Here is a 20,614-nt window from a genome sequence, read left to right as displayed (position 1 = left end):
AAGTGAACATACAGGGTGTACATTTCCTGGAACTCTTGCAGTGGTCACCACTGAATAGGGAGATATATATAGAAATGGGGGGGAGGGGTGGCTAGACTAAAATTTTAGCAACCAACTCTTCAAAATAACGTGTTGAACAAATTTTGTTATTCATAAATCTCATTATAAATGAGAATATAAAATTCCTGTATAACAAAGTATACTCTGAGAAATATACAAATTATCAGTCAGAAGTTCAACGTCTTTCAAGTTGAAAGCAATGCTGTATTCTTTATGTATACTAGTTAATGGAACAATATAATTTACTACAAAAACCTTAGGAAAATATTTTATTATATTTATCTGTTTATATAATCAATACACAAGAAGTCACATACTCAATATTGTTAAATTTTAAGATAAACTACAATGCTTAGATAATAATGAAAAAGCTTAAAATTTAGCTAACAAGCACCAAGCTTGCTTTGGTTTAAAATTTAAAATGATTATGTACTGAACAGAAAAAGATGATGAAAAGTAAACCAAGAACCTAAGACTCTTATGTGGTAGTTGAAAGAGAAAGAGGGGGAGGGAGGAAGGAACAAAACTGGCCAGCATTTAAAAGGCAGAAGGATATACAATAATCATCCCTGCCAGAGCTTGAGGAAATGTTGGGTCATCTTGTACACTGGTCGGGGGTAAGGTTAAAAGAAAATGGAGTTACAAATCACTACCAGAACAATTATGTACATTTGGAAAACAACATGGAAAAAAGCATAATCAAATTGTTTTACAAATTCGCCACAAACGAGGATGAGGGCAGGAATGGAAAGTGTGGAGTACCCTTCACAAAGGGGAACCATCTGGTGGACATGGTGGGACCAATTTCACGCTCTGATGTGCACCCTCTGCTCTGAACACAAAGCGAGGTTGATTAAATATAAAGAAAAGCACAAAGGCACAGCTAGGCTCAAAAACAGAACAAATGAAAAAAACAGGCCTCCCACTCAAAGTGATCTGCAAGCAAGGTACCAAAAAAACAGAAGGTGACTAGTTCTGAAAAAGATAGCCAACAAATCAACTAGAAAAATAAATCTATCCCACAAGGAATTTATTGTTAGCACTTTAAAGATAAATATATTTGAGATCAGGGATAAATAAAGGAATCACGTATAAGAAAGATGTTATAAATAAATCTAGGGAGGAATGAAGCCAGAATAAATGGATAGGAAAGAACAAATGAGAAATCTTGGAAATGGAATTGACAATCACTGAAATTTAAACAACAACAACAAACCTTAACAGATGAAGATAAAAACTCTGCACTGAACACAAAGGATGGGTACTTTGAAAGCAGAGGAACACAGCATGGAGAAATAGGAGATGTGAAGGAGCAGTTCAGAGACACAGAGGATAGAGCAGCCCCAGCACACCCCTAAAATATAAATCAGTACCCACACGTTAGGTTCAGAGTAAAGCTGCAAACAGTAAGGATAAAAAATCTTCAAAGTAAATCACAACATCTCCTGGAAGCTTAACAGAACATTAACATTGTCATTTATTTATTTTTTACACAACTGAGTAGTTAACAAAGAAATATAAAAATTGCGTTTTCAAGTACCACTGACTTTAAACCTTATTTTTACAACCCTTAAAGTATCTGTTTTTTGTTTTTTTTAATCACTTATGTTTTCTGTTAAATGTCATAAATTTCACCTTGGGCAAAAATCAATAGGCAGAAAATGAATCAGACTTACAGTAATTGATGTCAATGAAACATATTGGAACAAGTATTTTTTTTTTAATGCTGAGAACCACAAAACCATTCCTGTAAGAGAACAGTCTAAAAAATTGAATCTACTTTCACTTCTGTTTTGTTTACCTTCTGCTTTCCATAAGGACAGTTTAAGTGTTCATCAGGCCCTGGGGTTCTGGCACTTTGCCGAGGACAGTGGTACAGCTGACTAAGGACACAAGTAGTTGGCAGACATCTGAAAGTGGAAGGTTTACACCTTCGGTTTACATGGAAGCAGATTGCCAACCACCAGCTTCCTCCTTCCACGGTTAATTTCCCTAAGCTCAGTGGTCACAGAGAGAGACCTTAGGAACCCACGCGATATTCCTGCTCTGAAATAACAGAACCACACTTATGAAACTGATGATAGTCTGTGTGTAATCTGGGAGTGTAAATGGGAGGGAAACAGAATGTCAAAATGAAACTAGCTTTGGTTAAGCATTTCTTTAATATTCCAAGAGCAGTACAAGATTCTGTACCATAACCAAAGAAAAGGCTTTTGCATTATTGTTATCAACCAAATGAGTTTTCTAAATACTTTCTAGATGTAAATGTACTTTTCTACATACCATTTCGGGGATTAGGGCTGACGAGGAAAGACGTGACCAATGCCCAAAAGCATTATGAAGTGATAGTTTTTTACTGAAGCCACAAAGATAAAATGACAATTTGGGGAAGAGGGGAAGCAGGTGACCAAGCTCTTCTGCCTGGCTTTCCAAAGAATTCTGTGTATGTGGATTAAAGAAGCAAGGTCTAGAGTCAGTGTTTGAGTCCCTGCAATTCATCCAAATATTTATTGAGCACTGACTATGTGGCAGGCAATAAGGATATGAAGATGAACAGCCAGATAAAGAGACGCTAGGTTCTCAGATAGGCACTGTCACATGTACCTCACACAAACACATCCATGACTATTCATCAAGAATTAACAGTAAAACAGGATTAAAGCCCTGAGCAAGTGGACACTCTACCTACACCCCCTCCCCACCACCAAGGATCTGATCATTCTTGGAAAGGCAGAAGGAATGATTCAGAAGCCCCAAACTCTATCTGCACCTGCATTTCTTTTGTTTTTGTTTTTTTGTGGTACGCGGGCCTCTCACCGCTGTGGCCTCTCCCGCCGCGGAGCACAGGCTCCGACGCGCAGGCCCAGCGGCCATGGCCCACGGGCCCAGCCGCTCTGCGGCATGCGGGATCCTCCCGAACCGGGGCACGAACCCGTGTCCCCTGCATTGGCAGGCGGACTCCCAACCACTGTGCCACCAGGGAAGCCCTGCATCTGCCTTTCTTTTTGCTTCCTCCTGTGGCTTAGATTAAGGGTTCTAGCATTGAACTGTGCCTCAGAACAATGGTACCAGGCTGTATGCATAAAACCACATGCACCACACATTATGGGTAAATTAAGGATAACCTGATCTATGCACAGATTTCTTATCTTTTTTTAGACCTCAATCTAGTGTGAGATGCAACTCTACTTACATAAAGCTAATTTAGGATGTTGCTGAATAAACAGCAACGGTCTTAAAAACTTCAGGGCTTCAGGAGAAAAATCTCTTTGGGCCAATTTAGTGAGAGAGGACTTTTAATAAAGTCAACAGTTCAGTGAATGCTTACTACTTACCACGCCAAGACATGTTAGTCTAATCATAAGGTTACAAGAGACAAAACCCCATGTGAGCCCATAGCCTGTGGCTTTCTATCCGTTTTCTCCACTAAGAAGTCATGCAATACTCAGAGTTACTTGAAATTCCTAATTAAGAAAACATCTGAATGCAGCAAGTGAAAGTAACATTCTGTGAATGACTTTACAGCCATTTGTTTTTTAAGTAACTTATCATAACATCAGCATTGATGTCACATGTCACACCTGCTTATAAGACACCTGGAAAAGTGGCAATACCAGAGCAAGATACTACTGCTACAGGCCAGAGGAGCCCTTGAAGTGTTTTGAAGAAGGTTCACTCTTTGTTTTGTACATTATGTGGATTTTGACAAATTTATAATGACATGTATCCTCCATTAAACAGAGTATTTGCACTGGCCTAAAACCCTGTGCTCTACCTATTCATCCCTCCCTCTCTCCCGGCACACCCCTGTCAACCTGTCAACTGATCTTGCTACCGTTTCCATAGTTTTGCTTTTTCCAGAAATGTCATACAGTTGGAATGATATCATATGTAGCCTTTGTCCACTTTTTTTCTATTAGGCTGTTGTCTTTTTCTTAATGATATGCAGTATTCTTTATGTATTCTGGGCACAAGTCCTTTGGTGGTCACACACACTGCAAATGTTGGCAAAAGCCAACTGATACACATATCTAACCACCCCAAAACACAGGGCTTACAACAGCTTATTTACTTGTGATTCTAGGGGTTGGCCATTTGAGCTAAGCTTAGCTGGGATGGCTTGTCTCTGTTCCATGTACTGTTGGCTGGGCTCACCATATGCATTTGTGATCACTGGTGGCCCACTGGCCTCACTTACAAACCTGGTGCTTGGCTGGCTGTTGACAAGGGTGATGGCAGTAATCAGGTCAGTGTCGTTTATCATCCAACAGGCTAGCCTGGGTCTGTTCACACTGTAGTGACTGTAGAATTCTCAAAAGCAGCAAGAAAGATATGCAAGTACAGAGACACTGCAGGTTCAGTTCCAGACCACAACAATAAAGCGAATATCGCAATAAAGTGAGTCACATGAATTTTTGGTTTCTCAGTGCATATAAAAGTTATGGTTATATTATACTAGTCTATAAAGTGTGCAAAAGCATTATGTCTGAAAAAAACAGTGTACATACCTTGATTTAAAAATACTTTATTGCTTAAAAAATGCTAACCGTGAGCTAGGCCTTCAGTGAGTTGTAATCTTTTTGCATTAGTAACATCAAAGATCACTGAGCATGGGTCACCACAACAAATATAATAATAATGAAAAAGTCTGAAATATTGCAAGAATTACCAAAATGTGACACACAGACAAAGTGAGCAAATGTTGTTGGGAAACTGGTGCCAGTAGACTTGTTTGACACAGGGTTGCCACCAACCTTTAATTTGTAAAAAACACAATAAAGCAAAGTGCAGTAAAACGAGGTATGCCTGTATGTTTTTTAGGCCTCTGCTTGTGTCATTATCACCAACATTCTACTGGCCAAAGCTAGTCACGTGGCCGAGCACAAATTCAAAAGTGATTGTCCACCTCCTGGTGAGAGTCACATTCAGAGGGGCACGAATGTGACAGACAGGGATGGGAGGAATTTGGGGCCACTTCTGCAAACAACCCGAAGTTAATGGTGTCTTTTGATGAAGAGAAGCTCTTTTTTTTTTTTTAACATCTTTATTGGAGTATAATTGCTTTACAATGGTGTGTTAGTTTCTGCTGTATAACAAAGTGAATCAGCTATACATATACATATATCCACATATCTCCTCCCTCTTGCGTCTCCCTCCCTCCCACCCTCCCTATCCCACCCCTCTAGGTGGTCACAAAGCACTGAGCTGATCTCCCTGTGCTATGTGGCTGCTTCCCACTAGCTATCTATTTTACATTTGGTAGTGTACATATGTCCATGCCACTCTCTCACTTCGTCCCAGCTTACCCTTCCCACTCCCCGTGTCCTCAAGTCCACCTTCTACGTCTGTGTCTTTATTCCTGTCCTGCCCCTAGGTTCTTCAGAACCGTTTTTTTTTAGATTCCATATATATGTGTTAGCATACGGTACTTTCCTCTTTCTGACTCACTTCACTCTGTATGACAGACTCTAGATCCATCCACCTCACTACAAATAACTCAATTTCATTTTTTATGGCTGAATAATATTCCATTGTATATATGTGCCACATCTTCTTTATCCATTCATCTGTTGATGGACACTTAGGTTGCTTCCATGTCCTGGCTATTGTAAACATAGCTGCAATGAACATTGTGGTACATGACTCTTTTTGAATTATGGTTTTCTCAGGGTATATACCCAGTAGTGGGATTGCTGGGTCGTATGGTAGTTCTATTTTCAGTTTTTTAAGGAACCTCCATACTGTTCTCCACAGGGGCTGTATCAATTTACATTCCCACCAACAGTGCAAGAGGGTTCCCTTTTCTCCACACCCTCTCCAGCATTTATTGTTTGCAGACTTTTTGATGATGCCCATTCTGACTGGTGTGAGGTGATACCTCATTGTAGTTTTGATTTGCATTTCTCTAATAATTAGTGATGTTGAGCATCCTTTCATGTGTTTGTTGGCAGTCTGTGTATCTTCTTTGGAGAAATGTCTATTTAGGCCCATTTTTGGATTGGGTTGTTTGTTTTTTTGATATTGAGCTGCATGAGCTGCTTGTAAATTTTGGAGATTAATCCTTTGTCAGTTGCTTCATTTGCAAATATTTTCTCCCATTGAAGAGAAGTTCTTAAGGTCAATGTAGTTCAATTTATCAATCTTTTCCTCTATCGTTTTTGTGGGGTGTCTTGTTTAAGAAACAGTTGCCCATCTCAAGTTCATAAATACAATCTTCTCCATTATTTTTGAAAAAATTCAACTAAAGAAAAATGTTTTTCCATACAATTTCATTTATATCTTGATTATGCCTCAAGATGTTGGACTAAAACATACAGACGACAATATGGCATGTCTGTCCCTTCCAACAGCCGTTTTTGTGCACAGTAAACACTACTCTAACTTGACCAGCAGGCACTCAACGTCTGCTGAATGATGAACACAGAGTGACTGTCTCTGTCCTTTGCCTACCAATCTTCGAGAATATTAGTATTTTTCTTACTCATGTAAGCTCTTTACATATCTTAAAGCCAACAATTCTTTGTCTATCCTGAGAAACCATTTTGCCAATTTATTTGTTTGCACATTTAAATTTAATTTCCCCTAAATAAAAATATTTTAAGTGTGGGAGGATTATCATAAAATGTCATTATAATAACAAGAGAGCTGCCACTTGGCAGAATTATGAGTGATTTTTATTTTCTATTGTTTTCTACAGCGCATATGCATTACCTAAGTAATAAAGAGTTTTAAGTAGTTTAAAATTTTTAAGTATTCAAACCTATTGACCTTTCCCTCTGCGATTTTCTTTATTGCCTCTAATGGTAGAAAGTCCTCTTCCTCAGTATGGTAGTAACAATTTAGGAAAAAAATTTAATCTTAACCCATCTGGTTTATTTTCCTTCTACAATTTTCAACTATACCCATTATGTTGCCTTTAAATCTCAAACTATGCTAAGAATAGATGTTTCTTCCGGTTCTGACAGCTTAACAGTTCCACTATGCTAATCTTTGTGTCCGTCTATTACAGTAATTCAAATTGTATATTACAGAGTGCTTCCTCCTCCCTTCTTCCTAAACTCAAATAGGAACAAAATGCAGCTGCAACTGATCATTCAGATTTCAGAGTGAACAAATCACTATTTTTAAGAGAAAGATGAACCATTACAACTAGGTAGAGTTGTTTTTAGGAAGATTAATGAAGGCTAGGTTCATTCTTTGCAACTATTTTAGCAAATTAAAGATCAAGAGGAACACAGGAGATTAAAATGTAGGGAATTAAAAAACCCCACTATAGTATTTCTATAGTTAAAATGAATACTGTTACTTTGTTCTTCTGTAAGGAAAGAGTAGGCAGGATGGCTCTGGCACAAAACTTTTCCCCCATATTTATCTGGTATGTATTATTATGCGTATAAACTTGTAGTGAAATAGAAGAAAAAATTAAAACATTAAATTATTTCTGTTCACCATGTCCATAAGCAGACTATTTTTTTTAAGCAGACTATTTTTTAAAAAGCATAGTTCTCCATGTCAGTTACCTGATTTCTAACATTTTAACTTCCGTCAAAGCAAATTTTAATTTATTAAGAGTACTTAAATAAAAAGCAACTTTCAGAGTAACTACTTAAAACAAGATCCAGCATAAAATACCTGTATGTCAACAAATCAAAGTAGAACATCTTCCTATCTCCTTGACATATTTAGGGAGATGCAATTGTTTAAAAACGGTTCTATCCCTTCCTCCTCTCCAGCCATAAGCCTCCGGCAACAGCTGCATGATCTTTTGGTCATCTGCCTTCTTAGAACTGGATACATAAAAAAAAAAAATTTTCTATACAATGAAAGGAGGCAGTAAACCTCTGCTAATAACATATGATCAATTTTTAGAAGGCTGACTGATGCCAAATACTTCCTCAAGAGGATTTGCTCAATATCTCAATGCTACAACTAAAACTATATAGGAACCAAAATCCATATACATATTGCTAGAGACAGACCTTGGGCCACTATTATTACATAAATAACTGAAGCTATTGTAGAAGTAATATCCTTTAAAGATAATACAATAGCTAGGCACTCTTCTCCCCAAGGCTCACAAAATCATGACATCTTCATTGGGCTAACAGGAAAATAAATCCCTAGGACCAAATAAATCAAACATTTTACAAAAATCAGGATAAATAAAGAACTTTAGGGACACTAAGTCTAGTGACATTTTCATGTAACAGCAATGCCTAAACTTGAAAAAAACTCACGATTAGAATGTTTGTTTTCTTACTGCACTGTAAAGCAATCTTCAAGTAAACAAGATTACTCAGAGCAAACAGTGGAAAGTTTCAGTGAGATATGTTCATTAGAGAACAGGATAGTTAAAAAGCCAGAAATGTAAAATTATTTTAAAGGTAATTGGTCTCACCACCCAAGTATATTTTTTAAAGCAAACCCTTACATACGATGCCAAAGTCAAGTTTTGAGGATCACCTTCAGAGTCAAGACTGCAACATTGCTATCACTGTACTTGCAGCCAATTTTTGTTCTTGCGTTTCAGGTTGTACCAAGTGTTGACGGGGCAGGTGGCTCTGTCGTCGCCCCTGTCCTCAGTGAGTTCCTACTTGGTGGGGGAAGACCGCTGTGGCCACAAACAATGCTACTGAGTAGAAAGTCCTGCTCAGAGGCAAAATCTATTCACAGGAAGAAGGGAAAGGCAATGAGAGGAGCTGGTAAAAATGAAAATAGTAAACTCAGGGGTAACTGTGGAGCAGCCACATCTGGTGCAGAGGAAAGAGCTCTTTCTGGCACTGCTGGCCTGTTACCTCTCCTTGCCAACTTTGGTTGGCATTAAGGGGAGAAGATACATCATACAGCTATATCTAAGCTGTTTTGCCTAGTCTGTTCCAGCACTGTTGCTTGAAAGGAAACCTTAGCAATGAAGGCTGGGGTGGAGACAGGATGGCCATTCTCCATTGGAGCAACCCCAAAGTCTCCTGCCTGTGTCACTCTCCAAGCCCTTGCCATCACACCAAAGGTCAGAGAGGAGAGAGTGGGCCCACACCACACGAAAGTGGCCTGCGACCCAGGTCTCTGTGCCCAGACTCCTAGGGGTGCACAGGGCACACACATAACACTTCCTAAACTTGCCTCCGCTCAACAGGGCTGGAGAGGCTTTCCAAGAGAGATTGCTGGCTGAGGCTCCTCAGCTCAAAGGAGCAGGCACTTGAGGTCCAGCTTGCTCACCGGCAGAGCACGACTCCTGCAGACACAGGGCCCTCAATAAGGATCCACTGAATGGGTGGGCTAAACATGTCAGAACGAACCAAGGTGAGATATGAATTTGGAATTATGAAAATAGAGATAGCATGAGGATGGCAGTGGAAAACAAATAATGAATGCAAGAAGAAAGCACCAGTGACCCAACTAACTTTGAGAACTCTGCTCTCTCTTTGACTTCCTCAACAGAAAGGTCAGCGGTGATTTCCCAGTAATGAGTAATTTCCTGCTATGATACCCAGGGAATGGCTGGGTGTGAGAGAAACATTTCTTGGAAGGATGTGCCTCTTCCCCTCTACTTCTCCTGCAGGCAGCACGATTTTCTGATGTGGTACACTCCTGGAGAAGGCTACATTCCAACTGAGATGAAATCTAGGCTCCCTACATCCTCCCTACAAACTAGGGAGGAGCAGGTCAATGGCTGGAATAGCAGGAAGGCTTTTACATGGAGTGCCTGAGCCAGGCCGAGGAGGGACTGAGCGTTGTCAGCACTCAGCACTCCTAAATCAGGACCCACCGGGGCCCTCTGCTGCAAACAATATTCAGGTAGGAATGGCAAGTGCTGTCTTCCTAGCTCCTTGTGCCTAGCAGAGCTCGATATGACGGTCAGCTCCCTAAGGTCGTACTCCGAATGTATTTCCAGGCTGATGGTCCCTCAGCCCAGACCCTGGATGGTAACATCAGCTTTCCTTGACATTTCACTTTCCTCTCCAAGTCCAAAGAAGATGTGGTTCTGGCTCCTCTGACCCCTGAGTATTCAATTTTTTTTTTTAAGTATTTGTTATGATGCTTGGATTTATTTCAAAATAAATTAGAGCTGGGAAGGGTTAATGGGTAGGGGATACAGAGGAAAAAAGATGAGCCATGAGTTTTTAATTATTGAAACTGGGTGACGAATACGTAGGGGTTCATTATACTAGCCTATTTCTATATGTTTGAAAGTTTTCGTGAAGGATTCTTGCAACTCAAGTTTTTTTTAAAGTAGGGAGGAATGATATGATTGGATATGTGTTTTTGAGCAATTACTCTGGCTTTATGATTCTGGGAAGACGGTGGCAGCAGTGGCCACAGTTTTCCACTCTCCCTGAATCCCCATAAAAATAAATGGAGGACTTCCCCAGTGCCACAGTGGTTAAGAATCCCCCTGCCAATGCAGGAGACACAGATTCAATCCCTGGTTCAGGAAGATCCCACATGCCATCGAGCAACTAAGCCCGTGTGCCACAACTACTGAGCCTGCGCTCTAGAGCCCGTGAGCCACAACTACTGAGCCCGCGCACCACAACTACTGAAGCCCGCAAGCCTAGAGCCCATGCTCCACAACAAGAGGAGAGAGGCCCACGCACCACAATGAAGAGCAGCACCCGCTCGCCACAACTAGAGTGAAGCCCATGGGCAGCAACGAAGACCCAATGCAGCCAAAAATAAATAATAAATAAATAAACAAACAAACAAATGGAGCAACAGGATAGCCAAACCAACACAGAGAACCCCTCAGACAACAACTAAAACAAAACCAGAGACTCTGAAAGTACAAGGAAGTGGGGGACAGCCAGTTATTAAGACCCATGTGGTATCAACATTTGTGTGGGAGGAAGGAGAATCAAGACAACAGGGGGTTCTGATGGCTGTGACCAGGAGAACCCCAAATCATCAGGTCTCACTGGGAATTGTGACAGGCCAACTTGTGTGAGCAGCCAAACTAGGAGCAGATCCTGTAGGCTCCAATTCACAGGCATCCCCATGCTCCCCCTCCCCAAGGTGCTGGGTCAGCCTAGGCCCTACAGACTCTCAAAACTAAGACCTTCTAAGTAAGACACAGCCTGCATGGAGGAGAAGCTTCTTGGAGCAGAACAAATTGAACAAGATACAGACAAAAGGAGAAAAGGAAAGAGAAGGTTGAGATAATAGGTAAAAATGGGAGGAACAGGGGAAGCAGATCTTAGAAACACAAGATGCTTTAAAAATCACTTCACAAAGCCAACTAAAGAGGGAGCCTGAGAGCCCTGGGCTAGAACATCTATCTGACCCACCCCTTCCTTCCTAAAACTACCGGGAAACTGTTCACTTAAAAACGGTCAGTAGACAAGGAACAGTTGAGTTCCACACAGCATTAATATATGAAAGAGAATAAGGGACAAACAATATCCCTACAGAAGACAAAAGCAGGCTAGAAAGATGCCCACAAAAGATGAAACTAATCCAACAAGAAACTAAGAAAATGGTAGAAGCTATGGAATAACAACATAAATGAGAATGAGAACTTAAGAACCAAAGTAACTGGAAAAAAGAATGATCTGAAAAGAGAAGTGAAAGAAATCAGGAAAGAATTAAAAAGAAAAGAAGAAAATATTTTCAGAAATGAAGACAAAACAAGGAGGAACACAAGAGCAAATAAATAGGTTTAATGCCTTAAAGGAAACAGAAAACAGGAGAGTTTAAAAAAAAGAAATTCAAAAAGAAGTAACCAAAGAGAAATAGGTTCCTTGCACTGTTATAATTGTTCTGAAAGTTTGAAATTGTATTTTTTTAATTTAAAATTATATTTAATAATTTTTCATGTTTTTAAAGCAAATTATTAAGATTTTAAAATTTTTGAGAGGAAGTGAAAGAAATAAATGATAGGCAAAGAAGATCAAACATACACACAACAGGCTGAGTCCCTGAGAAGGAAATCAAAGCAATGTAACAAAAGAAATACTGAAAGCTTGAATTTAAGACTCTTCTGAAATTAAAAAAAGAAAAGGTTTGAAACTATACATTGGAAGAACACATTGATTTGGGGGAAGAATTCTTCTTGGACCCAAAATGGCCAAGAGCAAGATATGATTTAATAAATGATTACACTTTGAATTAAAAGATTTTTAAAATCCTTTGGGAATCTAGCAAAAAGACCAAGTCACTTTTAATGGCTAAAAATTAGACCATCAAACATCCACAGCAATGCTTTATACCACAAGACAGTGGAATAACATATTTAAGTTACTTAAGGAAATAAAATGTGATGCAAAGATTTTTATATACAGACCATGTGGCCTTCAAATATTAAAGCTGCAGACAAACTGTTATGAACGTGCACTGTTAATTCCCAGAATATTGTTTCTATAAACCATTCCTGAAGAAGCTAGTAGAGAATGAGCATCAGGCAACCAAAATGACTAGAGAGATTTAGGGAACAACTGAGAGTGAGAATTAATATTTACTAGTAGGTCTAAGATAAACGGATGGCTGTAAGGGAGATGGTGTACTATATAATGCAGAGTACAACCACCAAAGGGAGTGTGGAAGGCAGAAGAGGAAGAGTTTTTAAAAAAGAGAATAATCTTGGTAATATTATGGATATTGACTGAGACTCTTCAGATAGCAACTGAGAATATTTCAAATCAGATGCTGGGGGGAGAGGGAAGGGAAGAATAGTTGATTACTAGGTAACTTCAATACGGCTCACAGAAGGGAATCACAGTAATACGCAAAAACTGAGGGCACTAGGTGTATATAATAAAGATATTAGTATAGAAGGAGTCATTAGAAAATATAAGCATTCCTAAATACTGAAAGACTTATTATAAAATTCCTCCTCAAAAATTATAAAAATAACATGTCCAGTGTATACAATACAAAGATGTAATGAAAAAACTTAACCAATGTTAACAGTCTAGTATTGTCTACTCCTCCAAACATGCAAAATAAACAATGAATTCTTAAATAATGAATTATTTATGAATTCTTACTATTTGTTTTTACATAGATAGGCCCACATTATACATATTATTCTATGATAAAATCTTGTTATCCAGCCATCTAACCTACCTTCATTTACTCATGTAATTTTTCTTTTTCTTTTTTTTACTCATGTAATTTTTCTTAAACTCGTTTTCTAGGTTGATCAATCACATTGCAAATAGAATAAATCCGTTTCTCCCAATTGTTTAGCAATGATTTACTTTTCTTATCTTATTACTTTATCTAGAGCCTCCAAAATAATGTTCAATAACAGCTGGGTTAAAATAAAAACAACTTCAGCATTTTAACAGTTAGGTTTGAGAAACAGATTCTCTTGTTGAAGTAGCTTCCACATATTCTCACGTTACTAAATTTTAATTATTAAGAGCTGCTGAATAAGGCCAGCCAGAACTCAACAGTTATTTTTCATTAGTGAGAGCCTAACCTCCACTGAGAGGTCCTATTCTGGACAGAAAGAGCTCCCTTCTCTCACTATCCAATAACAAGACAATCATGCCTAACTAGTTTTTCTTCTCAAGTCCTTTCCATTTGCTTGGATAGAGTCCCTTGGCAGTTAACTCCTCCTTTTAAATTTTTTCAAGCTGATTATCTGGTTGATGTGCTTTTAGCAACCCCATGCCACTTGATGACTAGCGTCACTCATCCTGGCTTCTCTCCTGCTCTATTCATGCTTTCTGAACTCAGTTACAGTACTTTAAAACAACTTCCTTTTTACTTTTCATATGTCCTATTGTTTCTTTCCTTTTTACTCCAAAATTGAAAATTGGGGGTATTTTCTCAATGGGAGCATTGAGAAAATTCAAGCAACACTGAAAACCAGACCACATATGAAAATCATATGGCCACCGAAAATCAACTGACTACACATGCAGCAACCAAGTGGTGATTATCTTTTTGGTTATTTGTTCGACAGAGGGGGAGTCAGTAGACAGATGACCTCAGAAGAATATTTGCTCAAGAAATAACAGCAAAGATCTCTAAGCCTCCTTTGTTACCTGTACTTTCCTGGTACATATTTATTCTTCTACTTACTCTGTTCTGCTTGAATTATAGGCAACTCACTGTCAGGCCCTTTTCAGACACTGTTGATAATTCAGACACTGTTGATAATTCAGTCTATTTTGAATGGCATTAAATGGTTCTCTCTTGGTTAGAAGCCACCCAGAGTATCTTTCAGCAGCAAGGCCAGAAACTATAAACTGGCTAAACTGTCTATAAACAATCAGTAAGCTGGTAAAGTACATTGGGACTGACTATTTTTAATCTATTTATTTCTCTTACAGGTAGCTGCTTTTTGAAACAAGTTTAGAGAAAACACACAATGGCATGAGAGGGATATAAGATTAGGAGAGGGCGGGCTTCCCTGGTGGCACAGTGGTTGAGAATCTGCCTACTAATGCAGGGGACACGGGTTCGAGCCCTGGTCTGGGAGGATCCCACATGCTGCGGAGCAACTAGGCCTGTGAGCCACAACTACTGAGCCTGCGCGTCTGGAGCCTGTGCTCCACAACAAGAGAGGCCACCGATAGTGAGAGGCCCACATACTGCGATGAAGAGTGGCCCCCGCTTGCCACAACTAGAGAAAGCCCTTGCACAGAAATGAAGACCCAACACAGCAAAAATAAATAAATTGATAAACTCCTACCAACAACAACAACAAAAAAGATTAGGAGAGGGGATGTTTTTTGAGGGCAGAAAAGAAAAAAACTAGGATGAAATCACATAAAAAATAGCATTACTGGGCTTCCCTGGTGGTGCAGTCATTGAGAGTCCGCCTGCTGATGCAGGGGACATGGGTTCGTGCCCTGGTCCGGGAAGATCCCACATGCCGCGGAGTGGCTGGGCCCGTGAGCCATGGCCACTGAGCCTGCGCATCCGGAGCCTGTGCTCCACAATGGGAGAGGCCACAACAGTGAGAGGCCCGCATACCGCAAAAAAAAAAAACAAACAGCATTACTAATACAAGAGTCTATGGGAAACAAATAATGCACACACAAATGAGCCCAAGTAAAACTGAGGAAATATGATAAGATGGACAAACTGTTATCAATGTCAATATCCTGGCTGTGATAGTGTACTACAGCTTTGCACAATGTTATCATGGTGAAGGAAACTGGGCAAAGTGTACAAAGGACCACTCTGTATTATTTCTCACAACTGCACATGAATCTGTAATTATCTCAATAAAAATTTCAATTAAAATATGATTGGCAGAATACAGACAAAATGTTTATAGTAGTTATACTCTGCAGTGATAGGGATAAAGAAAACTTTTATTCTTTTTTGTTTTCCATAGTAAATATATCACTGTATAATGAAATATAGTATAAATTACAAAAATAAGAATTCTTAACAAGGGTTGAAAGGATATAATCAAGACTTTAGTTATTTTAAAAATATTTTATAAAATCTCAAGGAATATGAATGAGTATAGTGAATACAGGACTGTTCAACAAATCAGGGGATTCTAGTATAAGACAAATCCTTAATTTTTAAAACGTGTATAAACAAAGGAGAAGTACTACTTTCTGCCAGTGAATAATAAACTTCTGGGAGTCATTATCTCAGGAGGTGACATACTCTGGTGACCAATGCTCAGGCCGTGCATGCCTTCCCTGCGTTCTTGAAAATTGCTAAGCCACTTCTAACTGAAAGGCTCACCCACACCACCCTGTAGGCCTCGCCCAAGGATTCACTGACCCCTTCATACCTGCTTAAAGCCCCTTCTTCAACACTCTCCTTGTACCTTTTATTCTTCTTTCATGGCACTTCCTCCACAATTAATAGTTTGTGTGACTGTTTCATGTCATCTCTCTCCTGTGACTATTAACGAGACCACAGGGTGTTCCCTATCACCCTCACCCCTGTACTTGTCACTGCCTAGCACACTGCCTGGCATCCAGAGGCACCCAATAAAGTTGTAATGAATTAAGTGCCAACATAATTTATATGAACTTATAGGTGACCACCATAATGGTTTATAGGATAAATTACGACTCTTCTGTTCAATAATTGTTAGGTAGATTACCCTTAAGTGCTGAATATGGTTTATTTAATTCCACAAACATTTCTGAAGGGTGTACAGAAATGCCATCTTATATGGCAACTAAATTCTATAGTTAGCTGTGAGGCAAAAATTTCATGCAATTAAGATTAAAACCTTGGAAAAAATACTTTAAATTACCAGCATTGAAGCCTTAGATATTTTAAAGCCCGGATCTTAACTTCTTTTGTTTCTCTTTCACCAGTAGTCTCCCCTTCCCTACAGAGGATTATCAAGGTGTGGTCTGATAGGACAATGTGGTATTTAAAGGAATTTCTCTTTTTTGCTTTTTGCTTGTATAGTTTAAGCAAGGTTAAATGAGTGCATGATACAAGTCCGCAAGGTGACACTAGGCCAGACACTACAGTACACTCAGTACTGAGGATACGAAGATCTAAAAGACATGATCTCATATTCTCAGAGGGTTCACATTCCAGCAAAGAAGAAAATAATATATAAGCAATAGAATTAAAATAGTAATTCATATAAAATATTATTATTATTTTTTGGCTGTGTTGGGTTTTCATTTCTGTGCGAGGGCTTTCTCTAGTTGCGTCAAGCGGGGGCCACTCTTCATCGCAGTGCGCAGGCCTCTCACTGTCGCAGCCTCTCTTGTTGCAGAGCACACGCTCCAGACGCGCAGGCTCATTAGTTGTGGCTCACGGGCCTAGTTGCTCTGTGGCATGTGGGATCTTCCCAGACCAGGGCTCGAACCCGTGTCCCCTGCATTGGCAGGCAGATTCTCAACCACTGTGCCACCAGGGAAACTCATAACATATTATTAAGTGTTAAAAAGGAACAGCACACTGCAAAAAATGCTATTTGGCATGTCAGAAGCAGAATACGTTTTCTCAGTGGCTTTCTTCCTGTAACCAAATCCTAATTTTCCCCTAGAGAGATGGATTCCTCAGGTGATTTAGGGAAAATTAATACATTCAGGTATAGAGGTAACAGAGAAAGCATGTTAATATTTCCCATAGAACAACAAAAAAAGGGAACTTAACAGAAAAGTCAGCTCAGTGTCGGGGGCGGGAGGCACCTGCTCCACTGAGGCAGGGCCTGTGAGCTGAAAGGAGGGTGAATGGTGGCCGCTCAGCAGACAGAAGATACAGCACCAATGACAACCCAGTTTGGAATGTGCAGGGAAGGGGTGGGGCAGGGGTGCTGGTCAGCAGAGCTAAACCAACACCCTTACCCAGACCTGCTTTAAGCACCTGTGTTAGGTGAGGCCAAGGAATCAGGAGACTACAGTCCCAGCAACGGGGAGCCACTAGAAGTTTTCAGGTAGGACAGGGATAACACTTCTTGTCCCATGAAAGACAGGATGGAAACAAAGAGCCTGAACCAGCTGAAGGTGACCATAAAAGGCCAGAGATGAGGAGGGCCTGAATGGAGGAGACAAGGGAAGAGGATGAGGAAACAAGGAAAGAGGTTCAGATGCACATTTCAAGAATGAAGTTGGAGGACTTGGCAATCAGTTGGATGTAAGGGTAAATCAAAGAACTGAAGGTTACTTTAGCTTTTGAGTCAGTGCAACTAAGGACAGATACACATATTAACTTGTAAACAAGTGTCTACTGATTTTATAATTATTCAGTGGATTTCACAATACAGGAAAAAAAAATGCTGGGTGCTAAAAAAATATATCAAGCTTACAAGGCAAGGTAAAGCCATGCTCTACATTACAAAATACATCCTCTAAACAAAAGCATGAGAAAGTCTACAGAAACCTATTTAATATAAAAATAATGCATTAGAAAATACATAAAATCTTACGGGTTCCCATTTCTATCTGATCTATTTTAAAAGAATGTAACATATTTGCACAGGTTAAAAAAAAAAAGGCTTAAGTGCTTGAGTGATTTTCTGGCAAAATAATTAGACATTTTCAGAAGAACTGCCAGTAAATTAGAGAGAGAAAATCTGAAGTCTCATTTGGATAAAACTTGCTAAAACCAGAAAGTGCTGTTTAATATGACAGCTTCTATGGCCAGACAACCCCACTCCCCCTACCCCTTCTGTGCTCATGATTATTAAGGGGAATAAAATGCTAGAAACTTTCATCACACTATGCCAGAATGCACTTGTAGAACGATCTGCAGTTTTGGGGAGCAGCCACGTTCCACCTCCAGCCCCACCTGACCCACCTTCTTGTTTACAATGATGCCAGACTGAACCTTTCAGAAGTGGTACATCACACCTTCCTTTCTGGGTGGGCTTGGGTGGGCACAGTGTCCCTTTCTGCTGAGAAGTGAAATAGCAGCTGTCAAGTGAGGGACAAAAAGCCAAACATGAACTAGCAGGGAACCTCCAGCCCTGCAGCTCTCCACAAGCCAGTTTAAAAGCAGCAAACTGCTAAATGGAAACACCCAGACCAACTATTGCCATCAGCTAAGAGCCCAATGCCTCAGCATCTCAGCAGTGCTTGGTTGAGGACAAAAGAGGTGCAACTTGGGTGCCTGTGGGTTCAGGGAGGGGAATGTGATATTTATGGGAGATGATGGCCCTGGAGGCAAACCCTTTTATCACAAGGCTGCCAGGGCCAGGCCTGCTGTGCCATTCAGATGCTCTCCGAGGTCCCATTTGCTATGACCAGCTAATGCAGCCTGTCCTTACCCTAAAAGATTTCTTTGTACCAGGTGAAGCACAAATCAAGTCATAAAAGACCACAGATCACCTACCCAAAGGTTTATCCAGTCTCCTGGCAGAAGTCATTTTGGACTCTGAAATACTGCTGTGGACAGATTCAGAGGATTTAAGTAGGAAGTGTGCTGTACGGTTTTGTGTACTGTCATGAAAAGGTCTTATCTGAAAACAAATCTTAGACAAGAAATGTAATCAAGGGAGGCAGTATTAATTATAAAAGCTATTATTTTCTGCAATGTGATATATAACACAGGAGAATGAAATGGAAATACAGGTGCAGTTTATAAAGATCATAAAGATCAGTCATCTGGGATTCTACAATTTCTCACAGCAAAATTAACATGTGATAACTCTGCCACAACATTTAATTTTGAAAACCTCAAAAAGACTATATATTTATTTCAAAAGCAGGAGACCCTGATAGAAAATTCAGTTGTAGACCAGAGGCAAAAACCCTGGTCCAAGCAAAAAAAAAAAAGGTAACCAAGGAAAAAAAGGTCAATGCCTGGGGACCCTGGAAGAAGACAAAACGGGGTAATGAAGAGACAGCCAGGCCCAAGAAGTGTCCTGGGAGCTGTCATTGTTCTCTAGCCCCAGAAATGCCAGCCTAATCTATTCCTCACGGCTCTAACCTTTAATCCAGCCTCTCCTCCAAAATCCATGAGAGTCCATATTACTTAGAGGTGAGAAGAAAAACCACTTCCAGTGGCAGGGCTGCATGAGAAGGGGATGTATTAATACACACCTATAGCCACCCCCCCACCACATACATACACACACTACCCCCCAGATGGAACCCAGAATGGTTTTTATTCATAAAATCACTATTATGTATAATATTAAATATGTATAGTAATCATCATCATATATAATAATTCTATGGGAAAATCACATATGATATTACTAGGAATACTTCAGGTATACTGCAGAATAAATAGGTACCAGGGTAAGCTTGGAACTTAAACACCATTCATAGCACTGATTCTACAGAAAATATGTTCAGAGTCCCAGACAACTAACTTTCAACCTTTTGAAGCAGACACATGTATGTATTAGGGACTGTCTGTACTTTCATGCTTGGTTACCAGTTGACTCTCTGCCAGCCAGAAAAGTCCATCTGAACATTGTTCCCATGAACTGACCCAAAGAGATTTAAGGGGACACTCTGGATAGTAATAAACTTTGAGCCTCACAGCCAGGGACTCCATGACACACAAGACTGGCCGTAGCTTTTTATTTGAAGACTATCAACTTAAAAAGGACAAAACAGGCATATTAAAAATCAAACAAAAAACAAAACTCTTGAACACAAAATTCTGCCACAAACTGAGCCTGTTCTGTTTTACAGGCCGTTGTAGTTTTCTGGCTGTCTATTAGCATCTCTCCCAACTTGCTTAAGCATACGGTTGTTTCTATCATCTATCCTCTTCAACTGGCATTGGTAGATTATAGATGTACCCTTAAATACAGAGATAGAAAGCAACTACAGATTAGATAGCAGAAGAAGCAGTTTATTGCTAGTTTGCAGCCAATCAAACGTCACGAGGCACACAGTGAGAGAGCCCACAGAGCTTGGTAACGACGTCAGTGGCCAACCCCACTTGCCCCACATCCTTACAGGGAAGCAGCCTCAAGATCCAACATGGTAATTGCTAGTGGTGGTTGTGGTGGCCATGGGGGGAGAGAGTGGTGAGGAGGGGAAGCAAGGATGGGGGAGAGCAAGACAAAGAAGATGATGGTGGGTGGGGACTCGGTAACACAGAGACTACAATACAGGGACCATACAAGTAGGTCTGAAACCAACAAACTGGAATATAAATGCTAACTGCTTCCCATACTATCTTCAACACTCCTTCAAGACTCCTGCCAACA

At 39.9% G+C, this 20,614-nt stretch overlaps 1 protein-coding gene across 10 annotated transcripts in view; it reads right to left on the bottom strand.

Moving 5' to 3' along the window:
• The window catches only part of PTPN1 (protein tyrosine phosphatase non-receptor type 1), a 68,125-nt gene that overhangs the window by 29,052 nt on the left and 18,459 nt on the right, over positions 1-20,614 (bottom strand). For 2 of the 10 annotated variants that reach the window (XM_089897066.1, XM_089897065.1), the window contains exon 2: positions 8,524-20,201. The exons of 5 other annotated variants lie outside the window; for them this stretch is intronic. Coding sequence is in view for 1 of the 5 variants with exons in the window: in XM_089897069.1 (XP_089753195.1) it covers positions 7,693-7,721 (29 nt within the window). In the remaining 4 variants the exon portion in view is untranslated. Of the gene's footprint in view, positions 1-7,692; positions 7,848-8,523; positions 20,202-20,614 lie in introns of all 10 variants that reach the window. 3 more of the 10 variants (XM_089897068.1, XM_089897067.1, XM_089897069.1) reach the window with 2 other exon arrangements.

This window comes from Delphinapterus leucas, chromosome 15 (assembly GCF_059928025.1).
Source record: "Delphinapterus leucas isolate spDelLeu-1000000601 "Yukka" chromosome 15, BTC_Dleu_Yukka2, whole genome shotgun sequence".
NCBI lineage: Eukaryota > Metazoa > Chordata > Mammalia > Artiodactyla > Monodontidae > Delphinapterus > Delphinapterus leucas.
Note: the sequence above shows the minus strand (reverse complement) of the source record. Positions and strands in the feature narration are given on the sequence as shown.